General features: G+C 44.5%; 1 protein-coding gene across 2 annotated transcripts; it reads left to right on the forward strand.

The window, feature by feature from the left end:
* Positions 1 to 482: 482 nt before the first annotated feature.
* On the forward strand, positions 483 to 20,419 carry si:ch211-57n23.4 (immunoglobulin superfamily DCC subclass member 3). Of its 2 annotated transcripts, XM_039605099.1 has the most exons (14): positions 483 to 550; positions 7,409 to 7,714; positions 8,334 to 8,478; positions 8,818 to 8,948; positions 9,613 to 9,750; positions 10,879 to 11,037; positions 13,207 to 13,372; positions 14,077 to 14,327; positions 14,409 to 14,573; positions 14,696 to 14,884; positions 15,199 to 15,312; positions 15,633 to 15,759; positions 15,886 to 15,994; positions 17,139 to 20,419. In XM_039605099.1, the coding sequence occupies exons 1-14, from the start codon at positions 502 to 504 to the stop codon at positions 17,211 to 17,213; spliced, it is 2,124 nt and encodes a 707-aa protein (XP_039461033.1). In that variant the 5' UTR covers positions 483 to 501; the 3' UTR covers positions 17,214 to 20,419. The 2 variants fall into 2 exon arrangements, with proteins under 2 accessions (XP_039461033.1, XP_039461034.1); XM_039605100.1 differs by lacking the exons at positions 483 to 550; positions 7,409 to 7,714 and adding an exon at positions 8,035 to 8,135.
* The last annotated feature ends 258 nt before the right edge of the window (positions 20,420 to 20,677 follow it).

The following is a 20,677-nucleotide window of genomic DNA, read 5'->3' on the forward strand; positions in this document are numbered from 1 at the left end:
TATGCCTGGTGGAAGTATCCCAGGATCACAACTCCAGCCAGCCTGCGAGGGGTTTCGGGCTCAGGCCACAGCTGGTCCATCAGGCAGCGGCCAACCAGAAGACCTCTCTTTAAATGATTATCAATCATGGCTCCCGGGCTGAGCTACCACCCTTCTGTTGCTCTGGGGCTGTGATTGGTTGGTAGGACGCAAACCTGCCACAAACCTCTGTGTCAGTGTCCATTCACTGACAACAATGAAGCAGAATAACTAATGAGCTCTGTCCACACTGAGGTCTCTTCCTCGCTCGATGCTCAGAGCAGCTTTGAACATGAACCTTGTGGAGGCTGAATGCTGAGAAGGACAGAAGAGGAGCAATGATCTGACACAGAAAGTGTCCGTTTATGCTGTCCTACCAAAGAAGACAGAAGAAACTGGCTGTCCGTTTGACTTTTTTCCTCTTTTGGATTTTGGGGTTTCGCGGGTTGAGAAGCTTTAACAGCGAGGACGCTGGAGACCAAAATGAAACTAGTAACCTTCCTCAGCTGGCTCACAGCCTTCTACAGTTTCAGTAAGTAGACCTCGCCTTCACCTGCACTGGCAGATATTCACACATTATGGTGTGATTGCTGCTCTGTCCTCCTATGAGTTTCTAGACTGATATTAGTTCAGTTCAGTGTTGATTAATGGGCAGAACATTTTGTCATTTGATAAACAAAACTACTCCTCGGTAAGTGCTGCTGTTTGTTTGTCCTTAAGTTTCATAAAGACCAGGCCTCGTGTGTTTTGACCTGCACAGGCTGCAGGTGGACATGAGTTTTGTCTTGTTTGTACGTGTACACGAGAGTCACACGGTGTAGAAACAGAATTATCCCACTCAAAGCTGGTGAGTGTGGAAGTGAGTTCATCCAAAAGAGCAACAGCATTTTATAAAACATCACAATATTAATAACCTCTATTTCTCACTGCAGATGTTTATCCATCTCTTACTCTGACACCATGTGCAGATCTCACTGACAGTGAATATCTTTATCGTTTTGGAACAAGAGCCCAGCCTGTCTGACGATAATATACCGATGATATAACTAAACCTGTTTCAGACTTGATGTAAATTCAGTGACCATTATTCCAATTTTCCTCCCACCCACACATTTTCAATGCTGATGGTTCAGCGTTGAATGGATATCAGTTTGGCTGGTGTGGTGGGGGTGGGGGTGAATTATTGGGGTTCCTCTCCACTCTACGGAGTAATATGGGTGGTGACTCTTAATATTCCACAAACAAACATTAGCCTAAGCAAGGCTCTTTGTATTCACAGCACACACATTTCACATAACTGTATTTCTACACATTCAAAATAGGATTTCAAATAAAACTGAAAATCTAAAAGAAAAAATGCAGTTTTCATTTATATTTAGGTCATGATGTAGTAACCCCGCCGAGCGAGCAGCAGAGCTGGAGACAGAAAAAGTTTGTTTTTGGGAAAAGCACAGCAGGTTTAAAACAGTTTGTTTTCTGTCCTTAACTCAGAGCACAGAATGAGCTGAGAGTCAGTGACCTCTGACCCTGTGGAGGGGGTCGGCTTTCAGGGTCACCAGAGAAGTCTGTGGGGGTGCTCAGTCTTCACTGACCTCACCCTTACACCTTCATCTCCATAACACTGCAGCAGTCTGTGCTCACATTGAGCCTTTATTAAAGATATGTGACTATAAGGTAATCCTCCTCCAGCTGCCTGTGACCATGCCCTCCACCACCCTCCCCCTCACGCTCCTCCGTTCATCCCACTGGTTTAATCCACAACAATGGGTCTCCGGTGGCTCTGTTTCCTGCAGTGAAACATACAAAAGCTAACATCTCAATCTGTGGAGAGCTCAGGCTAATGTTTACAGCACCACAGTGTGCCCTGCCACCGTGAACGAATGCCTTCATGGGCCCAGTTACTCTCATTTACTAGTTGGCCTGTTAATTGTTTTACATATTTCTATGCTGGAAGAGTATCACAGCTGTGCCACTTAGTATCAGAGACAGCAGATAAAACGCTGCAAAGCTGTCTTTCAGCTTCAGCATCGCTGTTTGAGAAGGTGTAGCTGTGAAACACGGTGCTGCTTGTAACGAGCACAGAGGTCAGACAAACTCTTTCTACCAGCAGGTCGTGTATCTGTGCATGATGACATGAAACAGGATCACAGTCAGCTTCATTTACAGCTTCAGTTAAAAGCCTGTCTGACTTTGGACCATAATAAGGTTTTAAAAAGCTTCGGTCCCTCGTCTCTGTCGCGCTGCTCCTGGATCAGACCTGCTGCTGATGTTTTCAGCACAGATGATGGATTTCACAGGTACCCCTCATTATACAGTTAATCCTCCCTTTCACAGTAAAATATCTCTTCCTGTCTGAAAACACAATTATTTTGGAAGATATCCACCGATGTGATTGAATGAAGCTGCTGAAGCTGAAACACGTCACTGCATTCCAGTTTCTGTTTGTTTGTGTCATGTTTATAACACGAAGCAGGACAACTAGGAGATTCAGCTTCCTGAGTATTTCAAGTCTCCTGATTTCAAATTAAAGAATGCATTTATTTTATAGAGATGCATCATCATCATCATCATCATGTAGGCTTCAGTCTGACTGTGGATGAGCACTGTTGTGTTGGAATAAACAAAGCTTACTGCAGCCTTCATGTGTGAACACAAACCTTATCAAATGTGACTACAAGCTGAAGCTTATTGATTGACTTCCTATTAAAAATCGACCCCTTGAATGCAGAGCCCCCAGGCCAAGAGGCCAGGATCAGGCTGCACATAGGTAACCTCAGCAGATTAAGAAATATGTAGATAATCTGATGCTAACTTTGAAATCCACTGTACTGTTTAGACAGTTTTCATGTCACATAAATGTACACTGAGTGGAGTTTAAGGACTCCACTGAGGTCTCGTTATGTGAGGACATTTTGATTCACGACCTCGACATCGATCCTCACTCGGTTAAATGTTGTGAGGCTGTTTTGCTGAACTGTGGAAACACTTACTCTGTGATCATACTCTTTAGCTGCCTCCTCTGCTCGTTTAAGTCTTCCGGTGTTGCTGATTTTGGTAAATGGTCCTTATATCTCACTTTGGTACTTCAGCACTCAAAGCTCTTACTACACCATGTGTCATTCACACAGACTCACCCTCTGACTCAGTGATGGACTCCTTTAGTTCCACCAACATCTCTTTTGGCCTCATATTTTAAACGACATTGGAAAACCACAGTTTAAATACAAACTCATGGCTTTGAACGCAGTTTGGTCAGAGGGTCCGGTGGCGCCAGTGTTCGGCAGCCTCGCCTCTGTCAGTGCGCCCCAGGGTGGCTGTGGCTACAATGTAGCTTGCCATCACTAGTGTGTGAATGTGTGTGTGGATGGGTGGATGACTGAACATGTAAAGCACTTTGGAGTCCTTAGGGACTAGTAAAGCGCTATACAAATACAGGCCAGGCCAGTTTTATTTATAAAGTGCCAAATCACAACAACAGCTGGAATCCACTGTAGATATTATGTCTGCTTCACTGTCATGAAGGAAACAGGCCTCAGCATGTTCCTGTTTTAGCATCTGAGAATGGGGAACAGTTCCTAAAAGCCCTGCAGTTAAATGTCTGCACTTCAGTCACATCTTGTAAAATCCATGCTGTCAGTGTTTGGAGGCAAAACTTTAAAAGATTGTATGTTTGTACAATAAATTATGGGCTTTGGGGGGATGGTGAGAGATGTGTGAAGTTCAGGGGCAGCAGTTAAACAATAGCAGCAGAAGGCCGGGTGGCTCGCTCAGGCTGGGACGAGTACCAACCCCCCAACCCTCATCTACATATCCATCCTCCTCACCTCTGACTCGCTCGTGGCCCTTGAAGGGCTTGAGGTCACAAGTATGGGGTGCTAGTGTGGGGGTTGCTGGACAACCTCCTCCCTTAAAAAATCTCATTAAGTTCACAGATTGAACTCAGCAGTCTGTAACGCTGCGACCTCAGTGTGACTTCAGCCTTCCTCTTATAATTATTATTTAAAGTCTTTGTAGTTTATCGTCCTGCTTCTAGGACTGTTGTGTCGGCCGCTCAGGCCACAGAATTCAGAGCTCACCTCATTTTTACTCTTTGGTTAGTTGTGTCATCTGGTTCAGTCAGCTCAGTGCTTCATGTCTTTGTGATGATGTAAGTGTGTTTGTTTTCTTTTGTTTTGTTCAGTTTTTTTTCATAATGTAAACAATAAACATAAGGTCATTTAGGAAATACTATGAAAAAGCCATTTGGCTCCACCTGATTTGGTTTACACATCGAGGAGTGAAAAGTTATTTAAACTTGTTTCACTTCCTTCTCCGTAGATGATCAGGTAATATTTATTCAGCTTTTTACTGATATACAGCTAAATAACAACAATGGACATGTTTCTAATAACACAGTTTATACAAATTACTACTCTGTAACTTTACCTCCACAGGGACAAAGACCTCGCGTCTCAGAACCATAACGGTACAGTGTGAAAAAGCCTGATGTAGTAATTTACTGAAACAGCATAATGACATTAACCCTAGGCAGCAGGAAACAATGTGACACAAAGGTGACATTAAGGGGGACTGGGTGAGGCCGGGGGGGGCGCAGGGCAGCCATGCTCACCTCAGACTGAAGCTGTTCTGTTATAAAGGAGAGACCAGTCTGCTGGACAAACACAGGACACTACTTACCATCATATTCATAAAGATCTGCTGGTGATGGTTCACACTGGTGCTCCACACTGGACCACACAACTTTACAAAGTTAGACAGCTGCTGATGAGTCACTGATGACTCAGATGTTTCAAAGGTTACAGACACTGCCAGCATATGGAAATGTCCCTAACTCAGGTAGATTATAAAGAAGTGACTACAGCGGGTTTGTTCCAAAACGTTTTTACTGTCTATGTAACAACAGTAGAGAGACTGGATGTGCAAATATATAGATAGTATTGAAACTGCTAATAATAACCTCACTAAATGTGAACAAATGAACAGACACACATACAGGTTAGAAACGTTCTGAGGATTTTCTCCTACAGATGAGATAAAAACTCAGCTTTGACCAAAGTGTGAAAGTCAGAAGTATTATGTTCAAGGCTCAGATAAAGTTTAGTCCTGTCACCGTGGGTCGTGCCACGGTGGGTCATTGTATCTGAAGGCTGACCCCACACTGATCACTTTCATACACACGTAACTTCTCCACTGCTGGGTGGTGCTGTGGGCACTCCTCATTAGTCTTCTGTGACAGTCCTTCAGCAGTCTGATTAAGACATATCTAATAATACTTATTATTAGATATCACAGCCTGGAACACTGTGTTCAATAATTAAACCCACAGAAGGTGTGAGCCCCCACTAGGCCTGAGAGATGCGGGTCTCAGAGGGGCTGTAGGCTGTTACCCCCCCTCCCCCTCCGCCCAGACACAGCTGACCAGAAGAGCCACAGTCGTATCTGCTAAGAGCATCTGCTGAGTGAGAGATTTCTCATTACCATGAGGGCAGACGCTCGTTTCTGGATTCAGCACATCAGTCAGAGCCGTGACAGAGATCATGAGGACGGGCAGCAGCTCTGTGGAAGGTTAAAATCTGACTCTGATAAAACCTCAAAGCCAATAACATTTATTCATGTGCAGAGGAAATGCAGCCACTCAAACATAAACACATCCACCTTTATATGTAAAATTACAAAACTATGTTATGATACAGTCTCTGACATGTTTCTGCTTTAGTGAACCGGAGGAGCTTATTATGACCCGAGGTCATGTTAGAATGACTGAGTAACCTGGGACAGAGTCAGTCATGTTAGTAACAACACGTTAATGCTCCCACTGCTGGTTACATTCAACCACGCTGACGTGACGCTGGTATCGAACCTGAAAACCAGCAGAGATCTTACAGTGGACGAACAGTCTGAACTTTGACACTGGGATCTATTCATCTTCTGTTTTAGTGTTCGATTTCCTGTTGATGTCATACTGAGTTTCTGCTGTAGATGGGGTCCAAGCACATCCTCACTACAAGGTGCAGATGCTGGACCAAGAAAAAACATGAAGAGCTCAATCTGATCATCAGTGTTACACGTTGGACAAATGAGTAAAGACTTGAGTTCTGCAGCTTCTTCTTTTTGACATGCCTGCTGAATGATGATAGACAGGAAGAACTTTCTGGTCACTGGGTTGGATGCAAGTGAAAACTCAAAATCTGTGAGAATATAAATGTATACTGACAAATTAAACACACTGAACTTCAATTAAATACCAAAAACGACTGAAGTTCAAATTCAGGCTGCTGTGTGTGGGCTGTCACTGTCGGCGGTTGTATTGCATGTTTAGTCCAGCCGGTTACGAGAATCCTCGGTGACAATGATGAGATATGTTGCAAGTTCAAGTGCAGTTAATGCTAATGCTTCACAGCCGGGACAGAGGGCAGCCAATGCAAGGGTTCAATGTTCTGAAGGCTGAAAGAAAACACAAAGACCGAGAGGTTTCCCGAGGTCACTGCAGAGACGGGACAGGGCCGAGGAAGGAGATCTGGGAGCATGGGAAAGTCACCTCAGACACAGATATGAATGAGAGACGATGGGTGGAGGGCTGCATAAGAAGGGGCAGATGGTGCCCTTGGTTGTGTGTTGGCCAACAAGAAGAAGTAACTGGGGGTTGGGTACAAATAAGCATGGTCACAATACCATTGTCTCTACTGGGCCCTGCTTCAATAGAGGGTCTCCCAACTTGACCCCAGCGACCCCACCAGTGTTCTCCTCCACAGCTCAGTGGCATTCAACCTCCACTGTGACTGCAATAAAATCATCACAGGCCACAAATCCTCATGTGTCATCTATCGAATTAGAGGTGTGTGTGTGTGTGTGTGTGTGTGTGTGTGTGTGTGTGTGTGGATAGTATTTACCTATAAGTCAGGTCAGGAAGTTGTGACAGTCTCTGTTTCAGTCACACACCAGTGTGAAAGTTTACAATAGGACATAATCAGACCTCCAGTTCTTTTCCAGTCCGCTTGTATCCAGTGGGAGTTACATTGTTTTGATAGTTTGACTTTTTTTCTTTTAGTAAGTAGAGATGACTGGGAAAGACGCTGCTTTACAGCCATACAGCAGGTGATCACCTGCTCACACACTGAGCTAAACCAGCATCCAGATAGTTTGGCTTTATATTTACTTTATTTTCTTTTGTGCTTCCTGTTACGATGATTTAAAAATGCACTAGAGTGAGCCCAACTCAGAGGAACGTCTGTATAAATATAAGTAAGATGCTTTGGCCCTTATTAACCTCCCAACACATCCACAAAGGATCGGTATTGGGCTTGGAAATTATAGTTAAAATGCATTTTAATTACAGAATAAATAAAGCTTTGTCTTTAATAAGCCGCTCGTGTCTTCCCTCTGCCTGCAGGCGGCTGCTGGGCTGCTGAGCTTTCTTTCTTGGTAGAACCCACGGACGTGATTGCGGTGAGGGATCGGCCGCTCATGCTGGACTGTCAGGTGCAGGGTGAGGAACCCATCACAATTACATGGCGCAAGAACGGAGTGCCCGTACCCAGTACCCCACGGGTCCGAGTTCTAGAGAATGGCACGCTGCTAATAAAGAGCTTCCAGAAACGCAGAGAGGGCGTCGATGCAGACATGGGCGAGTACGACTGCGCTGCACAGAACCGTTACGGCCTGCTCGTCAGCCGCAAGGCCAAAGTCCACCTCGCATGTAAGTGATCGACTGAGCGGCACAGCACAAGAATGTTATGACCTCCTCATACTTCAGCAACACACACAGCTAGCAGCTGATATGTTAGGAAAAAACACATTTAGGTGCAGAAAGGTGGTCACTGGGTGGTCTGAGCATGCTCACTGAGGAGGAGCACTCTGATCTGGCTGGTTAAACAAAGCAACCCAGCTCACCGTCCCAGATTTAGATTTTTAAGACCACTAATGCTGTGTTACTCAGCAATGTTGACGTGTTTGATAAGACGCAGAGACACCCAACGTCACATTAGATTTCACAGCTGTTTATAATCAGTCCTTGAGGAGAACTGAAGCCCATTTCAAAGCAGCCCAGCATGGTTGTGTGTGGGCACCAAAGGTATATTACTCACAGGAACATGGTTAGCATACAAGCATGTAAAAAGGTAAGTCTTACAGTAAGAAAGGCTGAAAAATCATTAAATAGATCATAAACCCAGTCAGCTAATTCTAATCACACCTCAGACACAGTCCACACAACACTTCCCGGTAAGATGTCTTCCTGCCTGACTCTCCCACAGACTTTATAGAGATGTTCAACATTTGTGTGCACTGTTTTTCTCCTTGTGTGATTGGCTCTCCAGCTCTTCCTAAGTTCCACACACACCCAGCATCAATGTCTGTGGACGAGGGAGGAGTCGCTCGATTCCAGTGTCAGATCGATGGAGTACCTGAAGCCAGAATCACATGGGAAAAAGGCCGAGTGCTGCTCAACACCACCGACAGCAGGTAAACTCAGGCTCAACAAACAGAACTACCAACACATGTATCGTGGACTGTGATATGTGGTGTTTTTTTATAAAGGACCACATGTAAATGCTCTGGTAGCTTTTTTGTTAGACCTGGGTCACATTACATCTAATGTTCATATATAAGCAGAATTCATTGGAAAAATAAATAATGTTCCTCTTAAGAAGAAGGATAGTCAACTTTTTTCTTCCTTTCACCTCTTTTGTAACAATTTGACAAAGTAGGAAATTTTATAATAGGAAATTTTATAGTACTAGACAGTAATTAATAATGATGCTTAGTGCCTCATCTTCACTGTGACTTGTCTTACCTGTCCAGGTACACTCTCCTACCAATGGGCATCCTCCAGGTGACAGGTGTGAGAAAGGCGGATGCAGGGGTTTTCCGCTGTGTTGCCACCAACATCGCCAACACTCGCTACAGCCACGAAGCCACGCTCAACGTCACCGGTAGGTGGATTCATGATCCCCCGCAGGGTACAAGCTGTCATAGTACGGCTGGGATATGAGTGGCAGGGGTTAGCGCTGTGTCAGCCCAGCCACTGTGCCTGCATGAGCCTCCTCTCACAGTCCAAGAGTACATGCTCACATCTTTGATCCGTAACCAGAGACTGTAAAACTCCTATCACACGTGTGTCCATGTAAGTGTCACTACAACCTGAGTCGTTCCCAGCGACAGTCCTCAGCCCAAACAGAACTTTGTTTCTAATGTTACATTTCATAACTGGAAACATCTGGAAGTAGTCAGGTGTGCAGGGTGCTTACATTGTTAACAGTGCTGCTGGGTTTATTGCAGTGATGTCAAAGCTGCAGTCAAGATTAGAACCACAAGCACAATCACACATTTATGTAAGTACTCGCTGACCGCTCCATGTGGCTGTGATGGTAGGGACGTTCTCATATATCACATATACACTGCCTGTGATACTTCCAAATGCCTTTGAATTCGCTGATTACTGCATGGCTAAAGTCAACAGTCACTGGGAGTAAAACCAGTGCGTTATATACTAAACACAGCTGTATACTACGTACTGTGTATTAAACTCATACTATACACTCATCGTCCCGACGTCATTGGTTCCATACTCTCTTTTTGTGTCTCCTCACCTTCCAGGTGGGACTCCAAGAACCTACAAGGAGCCCGTGATCCTGTCAGGACCTCAGAATCTGACCATCACAGTCCATCAGACCGCCATCTTGGAGTGTATTGCCACAGGAAACCCAAGGCCCATTGTTTCCTGGAGCAGGCTAGGTAGCTCTGTAGCATCCCAGTAGAATGTGGAAAAAAAAGATTGCCAAGCCTTAAAAATTTGATTTCATGAACTCTCCAAAAGTTGAATCTGTTCATCTGGACGTAGCGTTTTGTGGGAGAAACGTTTCGTCACTCATCCAAGTGACTTCTTCAGTCTCAGCTGACTGCAGGTTTCCCCAAACCTTATAAACAGTACATTTGCATAATGACTGAAACCAGCCCACTGAAGGAACAATGGGTTGTGAGGTCAGTTCCTTAATCATAATTATGCAAATTCCCATGACCATTGATCAACAATCACTGACCAAAACCCACTGATCGAAGAACACTGATCAATGGCCATGAGTCCCATTCACAGAGAGTTGGGGAATGGCTGCAATCACAGCATTGTAAGATGGTGACAGATGTACCCTTAGGCCCCCTCCTCGATTCAGAGATGGTCTTTCCCTTTTCACGTAAATGGCCTCCTTGACTCCACGCTCAAACCAGCGTTCTTCCCTGTCCAGGATGTGTACATCCTCATCGTTGAAAGTGTCCACTGGCCTGTAGGTGTAAATAGACTGCAGAGTCCTGGCCTGATGAGGTTGCTCTTCTGTGTTGTGCCATCTGCTTCGCTAGAGGTTGTTTGGTTTCCCCGATGTATAAATCCTGGCAATCCTCCTGGCACTTAACAGCGTACACTATGTTACTCTGTTTGTGTCGGGGGACCCGATCCTTGGGGTGGACCAGTTTTTGGCGCAGCGTATTTTGGGGTTTAAAAGCCACAGAGACCCGGTGTTTAGAAAAAATGCGTCTCAGCTGCTCCGATACTCCTGACACATATGGGATCACTACAGGTTTTCGCCTGGGCAGCGGTTGTCCTTCTCTCCTGGATCGGCTGGAGCTTTCTTTAGGTGCCTTCCCAGCTTTGACAAAAGTCCAGCTGGGATAACCACATTTACTCAGGTTTGGGGAAACCTGCAGTCAGCTGAGACTGAAGAAGTCACTTGGATGAGTGACGAAACGTTTCTCCCACAAAACGCTATGTCCAGATGAACAGATTCAACTTTTGGAGATTTACTTTCCTGGATGATTGAGAATGTATCAAGACGATTTCATGAACTGTTTCTGTGTCCGTGTGTCCATCAGACGGGCGCTCCATTGGCGTGGAGGGCATCCAGGTTCTTGGGACAGGGAACCTGATGATCTCAGACGTATCCCTGCAGCACTCTGGTGTGTATGTGTGCGCTGCCAACCGGCCCGGCACCAGGATGAGGCGCACTGCACTCGGACGCCTCGTGGTACAAGGTGAGGATGTACAGGGACTGCTGACATGCTCTTTAGCACGTTAAAGCTGCATCCACCCCTCAGTACTGACCGCTGACTGTCCAACACTTCTTCACTGTACCCGTCAGGTTTATGTGTAATAAGTAGTTATATGACTGTGTGCAGATACATGCATGATCAGCATTTAGAAAGTAGTTTACATGTTACACTTACAAATATGACAGATAATGTGGAGAAATGCAACACCAGCAAACATAAGATATACAAGATACAAGTAGCTGTAAGATATGTGAGCTAAGAGGTGTTCAGTTAGCACAGATCCTGTCCCTGCGTGTGAGGGGGGGGGCTGTATGTATGTCTGTGCCCCCGGCTGTTCGGTGGGGGAGGGACTGAGCGAGGCCGACTATAGATGTTGCAGTTGGGGGTGGACGTGCTTTCATCCATCACCCTGCACATGTCCATATTCTGAGTCTAATGATATTTCTGAAGCTCATTAGCTGTTCTCAGTGACAAGGCTGCTGAAAATGAAGCTCTGGGGATTATAAAATAAAAATCAATCAGTAAAATTAAGAAAAAAAAATGAATTCAGTTATTTTCAAATCAATTAAGTTGTTTAATTGAAAAAAATTCCAAATTAACACAAACTGAAAACATGATGGTTTGTATTCTCAGAAAAGTTTAAACAGCAGCGCCTTGTCTTTTTTACAGGGGTAATTTTCAAACTTAAGACAATCTGCTGAATTCTCCTCCTTTTTGTCTCTCAAATTTTAAACTATAATGTGTGTTAAATATTAGACCGAGCTGTCCTACTGGAGCCAATGTGAGCTGCTCTGTCTGCTACACATCGCTCTAAAACATTTATCAATACATCATCTCTAATGTATTCATTCATTTATTTAGTTTGCAATTCAGTTTGTTCTGTTTCCACTAAAATTACTTTGGGAAAACATCTGCCATGTTTGTGATAGTGGAGTCAGCCGAGTTTATATGTGTATATGAGTTTATATATCATCGTCCCGCTGAAATCAGGTGTTGTCCTGCACGAGGCCAGGATGCAGGGACAAAGAGCACATATGGGGAAACAAAACGTGCAGGACAACAATACAAGGGGCAGGTGGGGGTTGCAAGGGGGAGGGAATGACCTGCGACCTCTGACCCATGACCTAGACTGGAGTAATAAGGACACGTCTCTGAAAACAGTTAGATGGAGGGAGTAGGCGTGGAGGGCAGAGAGGGAGGCAGAAGGAGAAAGAATAAGTCATTTACAAGCAGAGCAGCAGTAGTATTAATAAATACGTCCATCATTCTTCCACTAATCGTAACATTTTTCAATAAAATGTGTCCCTGTGCATTATGTTCCTTATAACTAGGAAGCATAATAAACAATGTTGAAGGCATAAAGTATCAGGACAGCAACAACAGCAAGGTGTGATGTTTTAGTGCACATGCATGTCAGGTCAGGTTTGCTGTCTATCTTATATTAGGAGGAGGGGATGGGACACCATACAAGTGGCCAACGTGTGAAAAACAATAAATAAACATTAAATCTGTTAATACAGCTGTGCAGGTGGTTGATAAAGGCAGACAAATGTTTAATCAGTATAATGGGGCATGTAAGGTAGTAGTGGTCATGGACCCACCGACGAACGCTCACCGCAGGATGCCCAACACCTGGGTGAGGCAGACGAGGCATGATGTTTACCCCCCCTCACACACACACACACACACACACACACACACACACACACACACACACACACACACACACACACAGGGACAGGGGTGATACCTGAATCGTCACAGCACCGTACGCTTCTTTAAAGGGTCTCTCAGGGCGGTCATTCACATGTTTTGGTTTCCGTCATGCTAACTTCCGCCCACAAACACTTCCCTTTGGTTTTGTGTCCTTGTGCAGCATTTTTCTGTTTGCTGGTGTTTTCGGTGCATTTGACCTCTTAGGGCCACCGTATATATGCCAACTATAGACTTGCTGTGATGAGTAATCCAGATGTTTAAGGCTAATAAAATAAGAGCCACATTGTAATGAAGCAGAATGATCTTTAAATGCTCTTCAGCCTGGTAGATGCTCTCGGTGTGCATTCATACAGTGGACAGGATGTGCTTCAGGTTTACTCTGTGATTCTGTTTTGCTGTCTGCTCTTGGTCTCATCTCCGTCTGTTCCACCTCAGCTCCTCCTGAGTTCCTGCAGTGGCCACAGTCTGTGTCCAAACCAGCAGGGGGCAGTGCTGTGTTCACCTGTGTGGCCCAGGGTGTCCCTGAGCCTCATCTCATTTGGCTGAAGAATGGCAAGGTCCTGATGCCTGGACACAACATCAAGCTTACCAATAACAACAGGTATGTGAGTCAGGGAGTGTAAAAACGCCATCTGCAGTATACTTCAACCTTTTTAGCTTTAACACTTGACCCACAGAGTGACAGCGCTGTGTCAAGAGTGTCTGACCGGAAGTCTTGATCGGCGTGTGTCGGTCATTTAAACAGTGAGATCGACCAAGCAGGTCACATAAAGATAGAGAGCACGTGCCGTTTCCACGCAGAAACATTCAAACCAAAAACATCTTCATCTGTGAGGCGACAGTGCCGTCCTCTCTCCCCGTGCAGTTCAGCTCCATCACAGTGTGTGAGAAACATCACAGGAGACTACAACATTTTCCATGAACACCACTGAATCCAGGAGTAAAATCCCGACGTAATCCTCTGTAATTGTTGAGTGAAACATTTTGACGTGCAGTCCTTCGGGCTCGTCTGCATCCTCATTTAAATGTATTTTAAAGTATTTTTCCAGGACGTATTTTTAGGAATTCATTTCTTATCAGTGAGACCAGAATCAGTCCAGTTTCTCACAGTGTTAGCAGTCATGTGGTTACACTCTGCAAAGGAGGAGATACAATAGATATAGTAGTACAGTAATACTGACAAGTGAGTGCAGCTAGAAGCAGAGTAGACGGAGCTGCGGTACGTTTAACACTTGCTTTAACTGCTGAACCATCACATTTCCCACGTGGTGAAGTAACAACTGCTTGGGTATGTTGTCCGTACAGCACTCTGGCTTTGACCCGTATCAGCTCGGAAGACGAGGCTATCTACCAGTGCATTGCCGAGAATAGTGCCGGTACCAACCAGGCCAGTGCCCGCCTGGCCGTGGCGCAGGGTAAAGATCTGCCCGAAGCCCCACGCGGCTTCACAGGCAAAGCCCTATCCACGCACGCCCTGCAGATCAGCTGGGACCAGCCGCCCACCAACGTCACTGAGAGCATCATTGGCTACGTGCTGCACATCCGCAAGATAGGAGGTGAGTGTCAGCACACACACACACACACATGCTGCCATTTATCTTATGAAGTCTCATACGGTGTGTGTGTGTGTTATTTAGAGGCTGACAGTCTGGAGCTGCAGGAAGCCATCAGTAAAGGCAACTTTCAGCACGATGTTACCAACCTGGAGCCAGCCACCACCTACTCTCTTTACCTGAAGGCCTACTCTCCCATGGGAGCCAGTCAGCAGTCCCATACAGTGACTGTGACTACACTAGGGGGCGGTAAGATCACCAAACAGTGAGACCAGCATGGATCAATCTTCCAAACTGGTTTTTATCATTTCCTTTAGCACAGTGAGTAATGCCTTTCTCCAAATGACCACTCTCCTTTTGCCTCCGTGCAGTGCCTGCTCCACCTACCTACTTCACCAAGGTGTTAAATTCCAGCGCCGTACAGGTCCTCTGGGAACTTCCCACTAAGGCCGGTGTGGTCGAGGGCTTCAGGCTGTCGTACCGCAGGGTCCCCCACGCTGACTACCAGAGCCCAATTCAGCTGCCCTGCTACGTTAATGCCCACACCATGTCGAACCTGGGTATGTGTGTGTGTGTCTGTGTGTGCTTGCACAATACATTTATGTCTCTGCGAGGGTGCACATAGACACACTGTAACCACAGTACAGCAAACTAACCACTTTAACCAGTAACACTTTTCACAAACACACGATTCAGCAACAAATCAACAGATCCAACATTAATTGAGAACTCTGAAATATCTGAGCAGTCCTTACCTTTGAAAATGTCCCACCCTGTCTGTCTTACATCTTTGCCCATCATCAGTTTCTTTATTCCCTCTATTCAAAGTGGTTTTATACAGCGCTGTGTCTGAGCTCGTCTGAATCTGTTTTAGAACCGGGTGCAGTGTATGAAATCAAACTGGTTGCCTATAATGGGAACGGAGAGAGCGACTGCTCCAAGAGGCTGGTGTCACTCGCAGAGGAGGGCGCGACAGACCAAAGCACCGGTGAGTGTCGGCACACATCTGTGACTCCAGCAACAAACAGTTCCTGCAGACATTGAAAACGATTATCAGTAAATGAAAACAGATTTTTGGAGACACACTGAAAAAAAAGCAGGTTTGGTGAGAGATTTGAATGATAACTAATGACACCACTAACCCTACAGCACTAATTCATGGATGTGTACAAGCTAAAACAAAATAAATGTGTAATATGTCAAATCTTCAGGAGAATACAAGCACGATGCACCACAAGGAAATGGAAAATAAGGATTAATGATTTATGACTTACAGGTTATCAGTAATATTTGGTTTGGTTTCTCCAGGAGGAGACCGTCTGTGTCAGTGCAGGGACGGAGAGGCCTCGCTGGGCAGCATTGTCATCGGCATCCATATCGGCACCGCCTGCATCATCTTCTGTGTTCTCTTCCTCATGTTTGGATACCGTCGCAAGTATGCATCCATGCACTGTGCATGTTCTCTTGTTGTTCTTTGCTCATTTTATAAATAGAGTTCTACCCTGTTAACTGATGATCATATGTAGCATATACGCACTCACAGCTGGGGCCTGGTTTGCAGTCTGTTTTGCAGTAAAGGGACTCAGGACAGCTGGTCTCCATCGAGGATCCAACCAGTGCACACTGGCATCCCTAAAGATGGAGAGGCTCTCCCCAGAGGAGAATCTCAGGTACACACTTTATCTCATCACCTCATTCATACTAATAATAAGAAACATTTAAAGGTGCTCAAATGTTAGTGCTTTTAACTCCATCATCCACCACAGACTGTCGAGTCAGGTTAACTACCAAACCAGTTAGTTTGTCACTCTTCAAAGTCACGAGGTTTACTAATAAAGTGTAAAGTTCATGATACAAAAATACATGATGCTTCAGCCAGCAGCTGTCCTCTGCAGGCCTCTTCCTGCCCCGTACACACATGATTATAATGGTAGCAATCAGCACCTTTAGCAGATTTACAGTTGCTTTTTTAAAGTCATTAAAGATATACTGATGACATCATCATTATAAGCAACGATGATGTCATCAGTTAGCCAGGCTTGAGTCCTGCCACCTGTTTCATCCTGGAGTCATCCTGCATTTCGTTGGCTGCAGTGCACGTCTCAGCCTGTCCTCTGTACTCGCACTTGCCCGAGTAATCGTTGTATAAAAGCTTTTTATAAAAACAAACTGCATTGTTGGATGTTTAAGAAAACATATATCACATATGCAATATGTGACACATTAGTGAAACACAGTGTGTGGGCGTGTAAAGTGACTGGTTAAAGCACAGCTTCACCACTTCATTATGTGCTTTTGAATATGATCCATAAAACTCTGCAGTCAGTAAATTCCAGGACGTTTGCACTGGAGGTGGAGAAACCTTTCCAGGCCTCGCTGTGTGCCTGTGCATTTTTCCCCACCCTGAAACTTAAGGCCTTAGCATCTTCATAGTAATAATATAATTTTCCATGACATTATTAGTGGTGTCATATTTACCGGCTGCCACTGACTGTAGCCGGCTCTCAGCTCTGGTTTGGTTCATCCTTATACAGAATAGAAATAGACGGATCCAGTTATATCTCTAATAAACATCTGCTCAATAGTTTTTGTTATTCTATTTAAAAAGTTTGGAGAAAAACTTCTTGTGCAAAAAGATTTACAAAGAATAAACAGAAAGTTGTTTAATTACCATGTTGAATGATTCTAGTTCTCAAAGAGAAAACCTGACTTGTTTCTGCAGTGTCACAGTGATGCAGTGCACATGTATGCTTCTGATCTGTGACGTGTCCTCTTCTGTCCCCTTCCTGTTGTGCTCTTCTGTCCTGTGAGCAGGTGGTCTGTCCGGCACAATGCCAGGTTATCATTGATCAACATTCGTCAGGTTTGCACGCCATGGGCACTGGCTAACACTGGTCAGTGATGTCATAACAGCCACACCCCTGCCCTGTCCTCCAGCAGTCAGCCATTCACTAGGAACCTCCCACCAAAGAGCACCACCTTTGGTTTGTTAGGCTCAGTCATACCATTAGTCTCCCCAGACCTGCTGCTAATAACCTGAGAGTAGATTTGTAGATATGGACCAGGAGACACTATAGCCCTCCCTCGCCTTCCTGCCCCACCTCAAACCAAAGCTTATTGCCTTTATTGCCTGTGCACGTGCCCGTGCATGTGAAGAAAGCCTTTGAAAACCGTTGTCACCACAGATCGTGTCCTGTCTCACACCACAAACATTTATGTCACTTTTTCAGTGGAAGGCATAAACCAAAATATTCTACCTCTCAGACCGCCACTGATAAACTGACATGTGATGATGTGGACTTTAAACCTCATATGAAGCCAAAAACTCAAACTGATGGAGACGGTCAATCTGTTGTGACAAACTCTTGACTTTGCCTTTTATTCCTCTACAGTAAGGAAAAGAAGAAACATAGCGGCCTTTGTGAACACCTTCCAGAGGTGACAGTCAACACACACCCACAGATACGAACAATAGAATCACCTACTTGCATGAGCTAGGGGATGCTCTGTAGGTATTCATTCCATTCATTTACGAGCCATTAGGAAGAGTCGTGTAACCATCTTTACTCAGCTCCTCCCACCCAAAGCTGCTCATTTCCAAAGAAAGCTACCTCACTCTGATGGGAACATTTGTCTTTAGTTAGCCCGACCCTGCTAATGCTAGCCTACCTCATCCAAAAATAAAGCCTTCTGGTCAGTGAGCATCTCCCTGACCGGTGTCAGCAACAGACCTAACTGTGCAGCAGCATGTGGAGCTCTGCAGCATCAGTCTCAGCCTGAGGTCAGCCTCCATCAAGCCTCAACTTCTTTTTTGGTGGAATTTCTCCATTTTTGTGACGTCGGAAGATGCTCATGCTTTTCCTCCAAAGACATATTTGGAACTAAGTCGTGGACAACATGGTGAAGCAACCCAGGCGTCCTCTTTCTCCTCTCCACTGAGCAAAACAGGAAGCTTGTCTTTGTTAATCTGCACAACTGAATCCAAAAAATGACTGAGGCCATGCTGCTAAGTTGACTTTCTAGATGCCAAACTGGTCAGCCGGGGACTTCAGTGACTCCGACGTTTATTGTGCCACATGCCTGAATGCACAGACGAGCACCGCGTTTCACACTGGCTGCCTATCCAAAAAGTTTTTCTATGAAAACCAAGATGAATGAAACCCAAAGATATAAAGATTTCATGGTTTTCTTTATGTTCATTTCAAACATACTATAGAGATATATGTTTACTTTGAGTTTTGGATTGTGGAAGTGGGCCACCTGTGCTTTCACTGAACCCAAACGTACTTTAAACATCGTTTCTTTTTCATTTCTTCCACGTGCTTTTGTTCTAGTTACTCCAGGTGGACCCTTCTCACACAGATTTCATTGACTCTAACATTTAAGATATGTTGAATAATTTTGTATGTCTATAAGGAATACTGGTTGTTTTTTTTAGCTGAGTTTTTGCCAAAAATGTTGAAGAAATATGTGACCAAATAACACGAATATGTAAAAGCCAGCAGTGGTTGAACCTCGAGGGCAGACGTGGTACGAAGGAATCCCAAATGTAGAGACAACGTTTTGGTTTCAGCTCATAAGTCTTCTTCTTTCGCGGATCAGAAGAATATCAGCAGCCACAGAAGAAAACTGTGTTTTTCTTACTTACAGTTTGGCTCTTTGCATGAAATTATTTCATTTTAGGCTGTATCATGAAACCCACATGGGCTTCTTCATATGTCAAAACTACCACACATATCGTCGGACGATCAATGTCCTGTAAGCAAACATTATTTATCACTTTTTTCCTTTTGCTATGAAGTTGATAGCAATCCCAGTGATTTGAGAACGACTGGGAGAATCCAGCTTTGACTCTAATATGTTAATGATAATGGTTTCCTCAAGTTCACACGGCCCTCGAGGTTCACCAGAGTCGACCTGATGAGTGTTACACCACGAGCAGAAATAAGCCCTTTTCTCTTCATTTCCATTGTTGCAGATGAACGCTGTGAAACAAATGTGATACCAAAAAAGTGTTTTTGTAGTATGAAGTGTGTAGAGCCATTTGAAAGGAACACGTTAGTTTCTTATGTTCTTCCTGCTGTGACAGGAAACGGTGCCAAAACGAATGTTTGATTATTATTAATATTATTGTTATTAGAGTCAACGACATTTCAGATGTTTTCTCTCTGATACATGTGAGAGTGACATGGGAATGTTTGTTAGAGATTACTTTGAGATAGCCTTTGAGCAAGTGTTGTGAGCTTTCTGTTGTTTGAGGCATTAAACTCACAAACTGCTCAAAGGCAGCAATTAGAAGAAAAAAGGTCAAAAATGCAGAAAAATGTAGAAAAGTAGAGACTGCCTGCTAGAACCAAGGAGAAACAATGCTTTAATAATTCTAAGTGCTTCAGTGTTCCCAAACCTTTATATTAAACTGTTATATTTTTACAAAAAGCTTTAACCTGGTGAGCCTGAGGGCCTGTCCTCTGGTCAACATGAAAGGTGTGGAAATACAGAGCAGACAGGCAGCAGGTGGACACGCAGACCATGCTGTGACTTTCACATCACATTTGTTTTTGACCTCACGTCGCCCTCAGTGACACTGGGCTCTCACTTCAGTCCATGTTATTCTGAATCAATTAAATACACCCTCAATTTCACAGCTACACAGAATAAACTGTCCTCGTGACACAATAACAGAAGAACACAGAGACACAATACATTTGATTGTATTTAATCCTGTATTTATTCTACTTCATGTTAGTACTACCTGTGGCTCACCCAGGCCAAAGCATACAGAGCTTTGTTACCCAGTGATTAGTTTGATCTGACCCTTTGATCAATAATTACATTATTTATTTAGCCCAGCATGTCCGTGTGTGGTGAAGCTCCATCACTGGCACAATTACTGCTGTAAACTGTGCTGTTTGTGTTTTGGAGGGAAGAACGATTTTATTCAGGTTCTTAGTTTAAACTCAGGAGTGTTTCAGAGAAAAGCCTCCGACTGGGAAAGAAGCACCTTTGTGACCTCCAGCTGTGCTGTCTGCGTTCTGTGCTTTACACCACCTGTTCTCTTTGCTTCATCAAATTCAATGCCTAAAACCAAATAAAGAAATTTAGCTGAAGTCATGTGTCCTGCTTATTGTTTAGTGGTGAAAAGGGAAAGTCCATCTCTGAATCGAGGAGGGGGGGTCCATCTGTCAGCATCTTACAATGCTGTGATTGCAGCCATTCCCCAACTCTCTGTGACTGGGACTCATGGCCATTGATCAGTGGTTGTTAATCAATGGTCATGACAGTTTGCATATTAATGATCATAAACTGACCCCACAGCCCATTGTTAGTCAGTGGGCTGGTTTCAGTCATTATGC

The sequence above is a fragment of the Oreochromis aureus genome, linkage group 22, assembly GCF_013358895.1.
Source record: "Oreochromis aureus strain Israel breed Guangdong linkage group 22, ZZ_aureus, whole genome shotgun sequence".
Classification (NCBI taxonomy): domain Eukaryota; kingdom Metazoa; phylum Chordata; class Actinopteri; order Cichliformes; family Cichlidae; genus Oreochromis; species Oreochromis aureus.

What these genes read in the sequence shown, in the direction of transcription:
- si:ch211-57n23.4 (XM_039605099.1), top strand. Translation starts at nt 502, where the DNA reads ATGAAACTAGTAACCTTCCTCAGCTGGCTCACAGCCTTCTACAGTTTC. An exon ending in AGCCACGCTCAACGTCACCG is followed by an intron (nt 8,949 to 9,612) that starts GTAGGTGGATTC and finishes CTCACCTTCCAG; the next exon opens with GTGGGACTCCAAGAACCTAC. An exon ending in GCACATCCGCAAGATAGGAG is followed by an intron (nt 14,328 to 14,408) that starts GTGAGTGTCAGC and finishes TGTGTTATTTAG; the next exon opens with AGGCTGACAGTCTGGAGCTG.